Below are 12,374 nucleotides of genomic sequence, written 5' to 3'. Positions count from 1 at the left end.
GCTGCAGAAACACATTAATAAACAATGAACCACGGCACTCTGGAGAAAAGTATAAGGTTGGAGAAATCGTTATTCAATTTATTCTGGCTTCGTGTGAGTAAAAGCAACGATCATCGACCCGACGCAGTTGTTGTTGTTGTTGTGAGCTGCCGTTGGGGGGCAAATCAGCGATGTAAACGGTGATGTCATGACGCAGCAAGGGCAGCTCTGGGGCGCCAGTGGGTGGTGTGAACAGAGCGGGAGCTGAAAAGGGAAACCGGAGCTGAACCAGAAAAGCTCCCGCTCGGAGCTAGAAACTGAAAAGCGCTGGTGTGAAAGCCGCATCAGAGTAACCTACAGTTAATTTAGCTGCTGGAGAAGAAAGATCAGGGGGGAGGGGGGAGAGAGCTGTGGTTGATGGGCCAGTATATTCATATGTGTCAGTGATTTCATGTCAATTCGGCGAACATAAACGTAATCGTTCGTGGTGAAGATGATGATTAAATTGGGATTACAAATCGGGAGCCGGGCTGCATTTCCTCCCGTTCGTTTTTTTCGACTAAACAACATTATTTTGTTAAATAACAACATGGTGATGTTTTGTAAATGATTACATGTCTCTTATGTAGCACAGAGTATGATATCCGTGACATATGGATCTGAACAAAGTTCCGCTGTACATCCAGCGTACTGTATCTGACTTTATTTCACATGAGCTCCAGTGTGGAACCCCACTGCACCCCCTGGTGGATCAATGATCCATTGCAGCTGGCTTCATAATTACATTTATTTATCACGGGGGAGGTCTCAAGTCAAGCTGGAGGTTTTCCCTTGAGCGAGGGCAGATCACGAACCAATCACGGCCCTCGCGTTTCAAACTGTCTGAAATGAAGCGCTACATCTGTATAACAACCATTGACTTGGACACGAGGGAACCGGACGTTGGAAAATGCTAACTCATTTCCCGGGTTATCGGACTCATCCCTGCACCACTCTAGAAAGGATAAACTGAACTCACAGGAACAAATATCCTGGTGCACTCCCACACATTGGTACACATGCACAATGACATAATGGACTCTCACCCCGGGCCTCTTCAGCGCAGCGCTCCACTCCCACCTCCTCCCCCAGGGGGTAAATGGGTATCAAGTCGACGGCACCCATACACGGGTGCCCCCCCGAGTGATCACGCATGTCTATGAGCCCACAGGCCTTCTCACATGCAGCGAGCACCGCCTCTCCTGCAGAAAAAAACATTACATCAAACCATGTCCATTTTTAATTGTGTCCTTCAGCAGAACAGTCTGAAAAAAACTGAATTCAATGAGATAGAAGTTAAATGTTTAGTTGAATTAATTTGTCTTTAGAACTTAACCCCTGAGAGCTTTGTGTGCATTGTCAGAAATGCGTGTTAGGAATAAGCATTCAATGAGATAAACCTTTCACTGTGATTTTTGAGAGAACATTTTCATCCTGACTTTTTTGTGTTTAAATCCCTGACAAAGCTTATTAAAGGATTGCAGAGCAGGGGACGGGGACTGATCCCAGCTGAAGAAGCACAGCTGCAGCAAGTAGTTGCCTCTACTCTACCCTGAAAAGAATCCGATGAGTGTGAAAACATGACGTATCACCACAACTGTAAAGGTTTAATACTTACTGATAGAGTCGATGCTGGCCACAATGGTGATGACAGAACGGTTGTAGTCATAGTCATTAAAGATGTTCAGCACCGTGGTCCCCTCTCGTCTAACACCTGATGTGTAAATGTAAAAACGCTAAAAATTTAAATATGTTTGGTAAGGTTGAATACTACAGAGAGAATAGTAAAGAAGATGAATCTCCAAACTTAGGGTAGCTGGTTTATAACTGCTTTAAGCATATACTTTGGATTACCACGTGGCTTAAGAATAAAGTTTGGAGTAATTACTTTATTAGCAGCATATGACCAAATTGTGGTACTAATTATCCTCAGACTTATTTATAATAATATTAACAAAAGACGAGGTTTGGTGATATTATGAAGTTGCAACACAATAGGATCATGGGATTTGTTGTTGTCTACAACATCATTATTAGGCACGTTCACACCGGAGTACTTTTCCCGTTTAGTTCCGTTAGTACCCCTTATTTTGCATTCACACCAAAAAGAGTACTTAGTGCCGGGAACTTTTACCCCCATTTTCAGTCCCTGCTAGAGAGGTGGTACTATCCTGGGGAGAAAAAAGTACCAATTTCTATTGGATGGGCGAATTGCAAACCACGCCCCCGTAAAACTCTGAAAAGTTTTGTGAAGCCGCCATTGTATTTGCTGGCATTAGCATTATTAGCATTAGCCCAGCGCACAAACGCAGAGAGACTAACTAGCAACACAAAATAAAACATGGGAGCGGAGGAGATGAGGAGGTGTCGGCGTTCTGGGGATTTAAAGCTGCTGGGAGTCCCAGCAGCTTCTACGGGTGGCAGTATTCGCCGTGAAGTTGTTGAGCTATCTATTCTATTGGGAGGTACAAGGTCCCAGACACACCCTGTCACCTGTGGTGTGATCACCCTTAAACATTTGCCTTGAGGAAATAGAGGTTTGGATGAAAGAACACTTCCTGCAGCTCAATAGCTCCAAAACAGAGGCTATTTTAATTTTGACCATCCACTCATCCCCCATAATCCATATGGCCTTTTCTGGCCAAAACATACTCTTTTCCTCATCAGTTACCAACCCGGGTGTATGGCCATCTGACCTTTGACACTCACATCAAACATCTGTGCAAAACCTCCTTCTACCACCTCAGGAACATTGCAAAACTCCGCCCTACACTCTCCCTGTCAGATGTTGACCACCCTCGGAAGCCAGCCTCTTCGACCTAGGACCAGAGATGCGGGCATGGCTACACGACACCGAGTTGGACATATAACGTTATACGAAAGAAGAAGATGTTGAAAAACGGGTACATGCCTTCGTCTCCTCGAGGCTCGACTACGGCAACGCTCTCCTCATCGGGACTCCTAGCAGGAGCCTTCAGAAGCTCCAATACATACAGAACAGTGCCGCTAGGATCCTGGTGAGATGATCAAAGCCATTCTTCACTCGCTCCACTGGCTTCCTGTCTCATTCAGGATCAAAAACAAGATCTCACTACTGACCCATCAGTGCATCCACGGGACTCTCCTTCCTACCTCAAGGAACTACTCTCACCACAAACCTCCACATGCAACCTCTGTTCTACAACCAACCATCTGCTTCGCCCCCCCCCCCCCCAGGACAGCTCCACACCATGGGGAAACCCTCCCTACACGTAGAACAAGCGCAGGGGGCCTCATGTTATGTGCAAATACGGCAAATGTTTCCCGAAGCGAGGCTCCGACGCTAACAGTTCACGAGCGTGCTCTACCACCCCCCACAATGTTTATGTATGAGTGTTATGCCCTACTGTAGCACTTTGGGATTGCTTTTAGCTATGAAATGTGCTTTACAAATAAAATGTATTATTATTATCAAAAAAGTCCATTTCTGACCGCCTCACATTATACCTTTAAATGTAAGGCAGAGTCGTGCATCGGGTGACCCGCAAAAAAGTGATTTGCGGGTGGTAGCCTATTTTTTCAAACGCTTTTTTCCGGGTTCGGTTCTGGGTAAAACAAAGCTGATGTGGGTCGGGTCGCGGGTGTTGAGGTGTTACAGTGGGGGAAAAAAGTATTTAGTCAGCCACCAATTGTGCAAGTTCTCCCACTTAAATAGATGAGAGGCCTGTAATTTTCATCCTAGGTACACTTCAACTATGAGAGACAGAATGAGAAAAAAAAATGCAGAAAATCACATTTTTAAAGAATTTATTTGCAAATGATGGTGGAAAATAAGTATTTGGTCAATAACAAAAGTTCATCTCAATACTTTGTTATATACCCTTTGCTGGCAACGACATAGGTCAAACGTTTTCTGTAAGTCTTCACAAGGTTTTCACTGTTGCTGGTATTTTGGCCCATTCCTCCATGCAGATCTCCTCTACAGCAGTGATGTTTTGGGGCTGTCGCTGGGCAACACAGACTTTCAACTCCCTCCAAAGATTTTCTGGTTGAGATCTGGAGACTGGCTAGGCCACTCCAGGACCTTGAAATGCTTCTTACGAAGCCACTCCTTCGTTGCCCCGGCGGTGTGTTTGGGATCATTGTCATGCTGAAAGACCCAGCCACGTTTCATCTTCAATGCCCTTGCTGATGGAAGGAGGTTGTCACTCAAAATCTCACGATACATGGCCCCATTCACTCTTTCCTTTACACGGATCAGTCGTCCTGGTCCCTTTGCAGAAAAACAGCCCCAAAGCACGATGTTTCCACCCCCATGTTTCACAGTAGGTATGGTGTTCTTTGGATGCAACTCAGCATTCTTTCTCCTCCAAACACGTCTAGTTGAGTTTTTACCAAAAAGTTCTATTTTGGTTTCATCTGACCATATGACATTCTCCCAATCCTCTTCTGGATCATCTACATGCTCTCTAGCAAACTTCAGACCGGCCTGGACATGTACTGGCTTAAGCAGGGGGACACGTCTGGCACTGCAGGGTTTGAGTCCCTGGCGGCGTATTGTGTTACTGATGGTAGCCTTTGTTACTTTGGTCCCAGCTCTCTGCAGGTCATGGACTCGGTCCCCCCGTGTGGTTCTGGGATCTTTGCTCACCGGTCTTGTGATCATTTTGACCCCACGCGGTGAGATCTTGCGTGGAGCCCCAGATCGAGGGAGATTATCAGTGGTCTTGTATGTCTTCCATGTTCTAATAATTGCTCCCACAGTTGATTTCTTCACACCAAGCTGCTATATTGCAGATTCAGTCTTCCCAGCCTGGTGCAGGTCTACCATTTTGTTTCTGGTGTCCTTTGACAGCTCTTTGGTCTTGGCCATAGTGGAGCTTGGAGTGTGACTGTTTGAGGTTGTGGACAGGTGTCTTTTATACTGATAACGAGTTCAAACAGGTGCCATTGATACAGTTAACGAGTGGAGGACAGAGGAGGCTCTTAGAGAAGAAGTTACAGGTCTGTGAGAGCCAGACATCTTGTTTGTTTGTAGGTGACCAAATACTTATTTTACCGAGGAATTTACCAATTAATTCATTACAAATCCTACAATGTGATTTCCTGGATTCTTTCCCCCCATTCTGTCTCTCATAGTTGAAGTGTAGCTAGGAGGAAAATTACAGGCCTCTCATCTTTTTAAGTGGGAGAACTTGCACAATTGGTGGCTGACTAAATACTGTTTTGCCCCACTGTATATTAAAATAATAGTAGTAATAATAGTTGAATGTTTAAATCCTCAGACCTCTCCCCCGCGGGACCGCGCATAATCATATGCAGCGCATCAATCTGCGCTGAGCGCCACATTCTAAATGGCTGAGGTGAAGCTCTCTAGCGGAGAAAACAGCATTTTCAATAACACTTCCTCAAGGAGCGAAATCCAGCGTCTGGGAGGCTTTTGGTGTCATCCTAGATGGAGAAAACAACCAACATCCCACGCTTTTTGAGATAAATATGCAACTGCGGATTCGGGTCGGGTTGCGGATCTTGTGCCGACGCGTCGGGTCGGGGAACTAATTGGCAATATGTGCGGGTAGCGGGGCGGGTTCCGTATTGCACGTAGCGGGTGCGGGGCGGGTCTTGAAAATCAGACCCGTGCAGGACTCTGAGGCAGGGTACAAATAGAATTGTCCTTACCTTCAGTGTTGAATAAGGCTGCCTTGGCCACAGTCTCCACAAGGTCTTTGCTGCGAGCCTCAGACACGTTGAGGAGACACGCCACCAGTCTGTTGCCCAGAGAACAGGCCGCCATGCTGCAGCTGCTCAGAGGGGATGGGGAAAGGAAGGGCAAGGACCAGACTCAAGTTAACACAGGCTGAAGAACAGCCGCCCATTCAATATTTCACTTACACCCGAACAAAGCCAAGATAATATCTAATGTTAAAGTCGACTTCTTGAAGATGTGTCTTTGCTTCTACAGCATTACTTGTTCTGGTATCATGATCTAATGGTAGCTTTTGCTATCAAACTTTGCACAGACTCTACTGTGTATCTACAGTTACTGTCACTTTGATAACTGCTCTCAATTTGGTATAAATTAGCATTCAAGCCATATTCCATAATTGTCTTTTGTGGCCATTGTGGGCAAATAGCTTGGTTTCACTTGATGTCACACCGCTGCGTTCCTTTGGCGCGAAATTCCATTGGAGGTCAGGAAATTTTCTACAGAGGATCTAGCTGCTGTTACCATTGTGAAAATGCCGGTGTGTTGTGTTGTTTATGGTTGTTCCAATCGATCTGGCCGAGAGAAAAACAAGAGGTTTTACCGAGTGCCGAAGGTTGTCGTCCATAAAGCTGAGCAATTTAAGAAGCTAACCGAAGAACCCCGGAAAAAATGGCTTTCAAACAAATGTATGGACTTACCTGCACCTTTAAACGTGTGACCATAAGCATTCAAGTCAATAACGTTTGTATTTGGTCTACTGTATCTGTTAAGTTTTGGCAATAAAGTCATTTACCAAATGTTTGGCAACCATACACTGCTGAATTGAACACTCAGTTCTTGAAATCTCCAGAAAATTGCCTCAGTGCAGCCTGTTGGAATGATCAAGTGTGCTGACAGTTTGTTTCCTCCAGTTACAAAACATGTTCAAAGTCCATGCTGAAATAAGCTAACTCGCTGTACAGTATCTGCCATTTTAAAATATAAATGTACCAAAATAATCCTTCCATGGAATTTGTGATACCTGCGTTACATTGAATAGTCTTTCACCATTAACATGGTCAGTGCATTAAAACAAACAGAGAACTAACTTTAGTGCAGATGCTGCCAGAGTCGATGCACGACTATTTGAACATGCAGACTTCAGTGCAAGATGGTTCACTCCTGTTTCCAACCTAATGCCATTTTGCACCATGATGTCACTATCAATAAAGCCTGATTGTTTTTTCTTTGTTCGATTTTGTGAATTATTGTGTAGGCCTATTGTTTGATATATGCATACGTTTATGTTTATACCGTTAAGAATATTGTTCATATGGATGTCTTTCTAATTTTCTTAGAGGAATGTTATGCTTACATTGGCTTATTTTCTTTTTTTATATAAATGGATCCCGAAAGACATTAATAAATGATGATAGAGTATGTTGTTTCCTGCTGTTGCTTGAAATGTTTTATGTAATATTTATGTTTATATTTGTTTCATATTTATTCAATGATAGCCTTCGACTGACTGAATGGTCTGTTGTGGTTGACTGAATAGTCAAAACGGAAGTCGATAGGAGTATATGATCTCGACACACTAACCTATCTTTGAAATCAGGAAAAAAAGACATGCGCAGAAGTGCTAGCGGTTTGCTGGCAGTTAGCTCTGGCTTTGCTGGCTGTCTGATAAACAGCGCCTCTGCGTGGACACAACTACCCATTACTGTCAGAATTAAGTATAGTATAGGGAGATTCTGGAACTGCAAAGGACTGCCAGCGGATATAGAATAGTGTGAAATTATAAGCATTTCGGCTACAGCTACTTACAGGCGCCTTGATTTGACGTTAGCAGCAGATAACGAGATGCTAACAGTGACAGTGATCTGTTAGCTAGCTGACAGCCGCACCATGGAATGACTGCAGAGAGGACAACAAATTCGATTCTTATTTAGAGTCCATGCTAGCGTTGATAGTTAGGTTCACTCTATTATCTGTGGCAAAAACGATGTCCTCTGTATCAACCATGACACCCTCTGAACCCCCGGGGAGCCCGGAGCAGAGGCTCCAGAAGCTATTGGCGGTACCCGGAGCCGAGCCGAGCCGAGTGAACGACCTGCTGCTGCTCCGGCCCGAAGCTGCCACTGAGCCGGGGGAGGGGAGAGGCAACAGCCATGTGGTGTTTTTTCACGGGGATATCCAAGTGAGTGGGATGGAGCGGACACATACTATAAGCAGTGTGTGGTGACCTCAGGTTATCCAACAGAAAGGTGATGGCTGGCCTAACTGAGTGATTTTAGTCACTTTTTATCTTTTATTTAGCGATATAGGAGTTACAAGACGTGTGTGTGTGTGTGTGTGTGTGTGTGTGTGTGTGTGTGTGTGTGTGTGTGTGTGTGTGTGTGTGTGTGTGTGTGTGTGTGTGTGTGAGAGAGATATATGACTCCTTATAGGTGTCATCAGATTGAGTCCTATGTTTTACCTACAATTGTTGGTTATTCACACAACTAACATGCAGGTGTCATGTCCTCTTCTTGACTCATGGGTTCATCGTGTTGCACTTATTTGGATGCATTTATTTATTATTCACCAGCTGACTGACGACTTATTCAAGAAATTACCTTTACGTTCAACAGAAGGCCAATTACCCGCTCTTACCGTAATACCCAGTGCATACACTTAACAGTCTCCTTCCATGTGGAGGCTGGCCACACACACACACACACACACACACACACACACACACACACACACACACACACACACACACACACACACACACACACACACACACACACACACACACACACACACACACACACACACACACACACACACACACACACACACACACACACGATGAAGGCAGTGGTCCCTGTCGTGTTGGACACAGTGCAGAGCATGTGATGTGTACAGCCTCTCTCTGTGTGTTGTGTGCAGAACTTCCAGGAGGAGATGTCCCTGCAGCCAGACGGGGCCCCGTGGCTCTCCTGGAGTCTGGAGCAGGTGGCCCTCACTCTGGGCCGCCGCTTCCCCGACCGACACGTCTGGGTTGTGCGGGCCTCACGCATGCACCTCCACAAGTTCAGCTGCTATGTGAACTTCGTGGACAGCAACATGTTCGGGGCCCCCGAGCACGGGCCCTACTCTGCTGACTGTGGATCCTTCCGTCACCTCAGGTCTGTTTGTGTTCATAATCCTCTGTTCTCCCATCAGACCCGGCCCTGGGTCCACAGAGCGTCTGGTTCTGTGGGGGGGCTGACGGGCTGCTGGAGCCTCCTCCCAGCCATTCATCAGAAGAATATTTCTGTTTACATTGTTCTTCCACATAATAATAACAACTTGCAAGATTCTTGCTCTTACACTTATCTGATATCGTTTCTGTCTGAAAGACACGGTCAAAACTATCTCCTCCTCCAATGTCTACACTGATATTACCTGCACTCTTCTTAAAACTTAAACATATTTACAACTCCGAAGCTCCACGTTTTTCCGTGGCTGCTTGTGACGGCGCTCACTAGAAACTATCGACAAGACGCTGATGTGGACTCAGGCTGAGCCAACATGCAGCACACACTACAGCTGCTACTAGCATGGGTTGAAATGCAGAGGTCAAATGGACTGCACTCTATCCAGTCTTTAAGACCCTCAAAGCACATGCCATGCACTCAGAGCAGAGCCCCTTACTCTAGGACCTAACATGCACTCAGAGCAGAGCCCCTTACTCTAGGACCTAACATGCACTCAGAGCAGAGCCCCTTACTCTAGGACCTAACATTCACTCAGAGCAGAGCCCCTTACTCTAGGACCTAACATGCACACAGAGCAGAGCCCCTTACTCTAGGACCTAACATGCACTCAGAGCAGAGCCCCTTACTCTAGGACCTAACATTCACACAGAGCAGAGCCCCTTACTCTAGGACCTAACATGCACTCAGAGCAGAGCCCCTTACTCTAGGACCTAACATGCACACAGAGCAGAGCCCCTTACTCTAGGACCTAACATGCACTCAGAGCAGAGCCCCTTACTCTAGGACCTAACATGCACACAGAGCAGAGCCCCTTACTCTAGGACCTAACATGCACTCAGAGCAGAGCCCCTTACTCTAGGACCTAACATGCACTCAGAGCAGAGCCCCTTACTCTAGGACCTAACATGCACACAGAGCAGAGCCCCTTACTCTAGGACCTAACATGCACTCAGAGCAGAGCCCCTTACTCTAGGACCTAACATGCACTCAGAGCAGAGCCCCTTACTCTAGGACCTAACATGCACACAGAGCAGAGCCCCTTACTCTAGGACCTAACATGCACACAGAGCAGAGCCCCTTACTCTAGGACCTAACATGCACTCAGAGCAGAGCCCCTTACTCTAGGACCTAACATGCACACAGAGCAGAGCCCCTTACTCTAGGACCTAACATGCACTCAGAGCAGAGCCCCTTACTCTAGGACCTAACATGCACTCAGAGCAGAGCCCCTTACTCTAGGACCTAACATGCACTCAGAGCAGAGCCCCTTACTCTAGGACCTAACATGCACACAGAGCAGAGCCCCTTACTCTAGGACCTAACATGCACTCAGAGCAGAGCCCCTTACTCTAGGACCTAACATGCACTCAGAGCAGAGCCCCTTACTCTAGGACCTAACATGCACTCAGAGCAGAGCCCCTTACTCTAGGACCTAACATTCACACACCGTTGGCCATCGGGAGCAACTCGGGGTTAAGCATCTTGCCCAAGGATACATCGACATGTTGACGGCATGGCTGGGAGCGAACCCACAACCTTCTGGTTGAAAGAGGACCGCACTCCCTCGAGCCACAGTCGCCCATGTATTTGTGACCATTAAAGAGGCTTTCATCAAAGTGTGTGTCTGCCAGGCTGAGAGTGCTGACTCAGCTCTGTTTGATGTTGCAGGGCCCTGCTGAGTCACGGCATGCAGCGAGCCAAGCTGCCAGACCCGCTGCAGCCACAGGGGGGGGCTGACGGCGTGCCCTCAGGGTTCTCCCTCACACTGGTGGGATTCAGCAAAGGATGCGTGGTGCTGAACCAGGTGGCGTACGAGCTGGCGGGGGCCCGTGCTGACCCCGATATGTCCCACTTTGTGAAGAGCATCTCTGACATGTACTGGCTGGACGGGGGGCACCCGGGGGGCAGTGAGACCTGGGTGACCAACAAGCGGGTGCTGAAGGAGCTGGCCTCCAGCAGGGTGTCCCTTCACGCCCACGTCACCCCCTACGAGGTGTGCGACCCCATGCGGGCCTGGGTGGGCCGCGAGCACGCGCTCTTCATCAAAACCCTGGAAGAGTTTGGGGCCTGTCCCAGCAAGAAGCTGCACTTCGAGGGCGAGCCCCCCTCCATCCAGAGCCACTTCAGGGTCATCCAGGAGTTCTGAGTGAGCCTCAGCTTGTGAGAGTCCTTTAGCTGCTGCTGTGCGTCCTTTCTTCTGCTGAACCACGAATGCACATCTGATTGGAGTAGAGTTTGGTTCCAGCATGAATGATTGTTGTTGTTTATGAGGATGTTGTCTTCTCAGGGGTCCCTGACGTGTCATTCTGAGACTCTAATTGTAGGGATTCTTACTTCCGTTTAAATGCTGGGCCTCACTTGGTTTGAGAAAGTTCTGCCGTCTGTCCTGTAGTTTGATGCACACGATGTTCACCGATAATCATATGTTTTTGTTTGAAAATGCCATTCCAGTTACTTTGTGTTCTGCAGCTTTCCCTCGTGATCACTCAGCGAGCTTTAAAGTCCATCCGCTGATGACCGTGTGCACGGAGACGGAGACGTTGTCAGCTGTTGTCTTCACTTTGACAAGGAACTCCATGAAGCGTATTCTTAGACTCTTGTCTTTCACAAGCCGGCTCCTTAATGACAAACTTTGGAATTGTACGTGTTTTATTTAATTCTAAACGGAGCAGGTTCACATGCCGTCTCTTCCATGGATCGTATCCTCACAAAATACCAAAGTATCTTATCAATGATTTGTTTTCATGGCTAAAAGAACTGTTCTATCAGAGCCACAAGCTTTCTATTCAAATCAAAGAGGTTTAATGTATTCTGTACAATGCTCTCCATATGACCTCTGTACGCTTCTCTGCACTCCGGACCACTCATCCAGCTGAATGTCACTTCAGACCATTCCATTGGGTTTACTACTCACCATGTGATACAAGGACATTCCATTATCTTTAAGTTATTGACCAACCAAAGTAACTCCTTATTAATCCTCTGCTTGCTGATTGGTCTTCACTGTCACCATGATATTGGTCCTGGTTGCTAATATATAATATGTCAGTCACTATTGAACACCACAGATGGTGTAGCTTCATACAGGACGCTTCCAGCAGGGGGCAGCAGTGAGCTGGAAGCATGTTGACTCGAGGCAAGAAACAGACACAGACAGTCAGATATGTTCTACAACCTTTAATGAGCGCTTCAGTTTGCTGTGAGGCGCCTACACATTAGCCTGCAGTGATCACAATAGGGAACAAGAAGGGTTACGTCTTTTTTCTGTCATTTCAGATGCAATCAGAACGCTCATACAGAAAAGAACAAATATAAAATGCAAAATAAACATCTGGAACATGTCTTGTGGCTGGTTTTGAGTGTAACCCCGTGACACACACACACACACACACACACACACACACACACACACACACACACACACACACACACACACACACACA

The 12,374-nt window shown here is 46.7% G+C and overlaps 2 protein-coding genes across 2 annotated transcripts in view; one reads left to right on the top strand and one right to left on the bottom strand.

Annotated features, from left to right (window-relative positions):
- ftcdnl1 (formiminotransferase cyclodeaminase N-terminal like 1) overlaps positions 1 to 6,489 on the bottom strand; it is a 47,272-nt gene extending 40,783 nt beyond the window's left edge. The window contains 5 exon segments of the mRNA XM_034110221.2: positions 1,065 to 1,220; positions 1,637 to 1,732; positions 5,677 to 5,798; positions 6,227 to 6,276; positions 6,403 to 6,489. Coding sequence (XP_033966112.2) covers positions 1,065 to 1,220; positions 1,637 to 1,732; positions 5,677 to 5,798; positions 6,227 to 6,276; positions 6,403 to 6,432 — 454 coding nt within the window. The 5' untranslated portion in view covers positions 6,433 to 6,489.
- Positions 6,490 to 7,311: 822 nt separating this feature from the next.
- Positions 7,312 to 12,368, top strand: c21h2orf69 (chromosome 21 C2orf69 homolog). Its single transcript, XM_034110222.1, has 3 exons — positions 7,312 to 7,883; positions 8,621 to 8,859; positions 10,600 to 12,368. Exons 1-3 carry the CDS (start codon positions 7,641 to 7,643, stop codon positions 11,075 to 11,077), a joined length of 960 nt encoding a protein of 319 aa, XP_033966113.1. The 5' UTR covers positions 7,312 to 7,640; the 3' UTR covers positions 11,078 to 12,368.
- Positions 12,369 to 12,374: the final 6 nt, after the last annotated feature.

This window comes from Pseudochaenichthys georgianus, chromosome 21, assembly GCF_902827115.2.
Source record: "Pseudochaenichthys georgianus chromosome 21, fPseGeo1.2, whole genome shotgun sequence".
Classification (NCBI taxonomy): domain Eukaryota; kingdom Metazoa; phylum Chordata; class Actinopteri; order Perciformes; family Channichthyidae; genus Pseudochaenichthys; species Pseudochaenichthys georgianus.
This window is presented reverse-complemented; position numbering and strand designations above follow the sequence as displayed.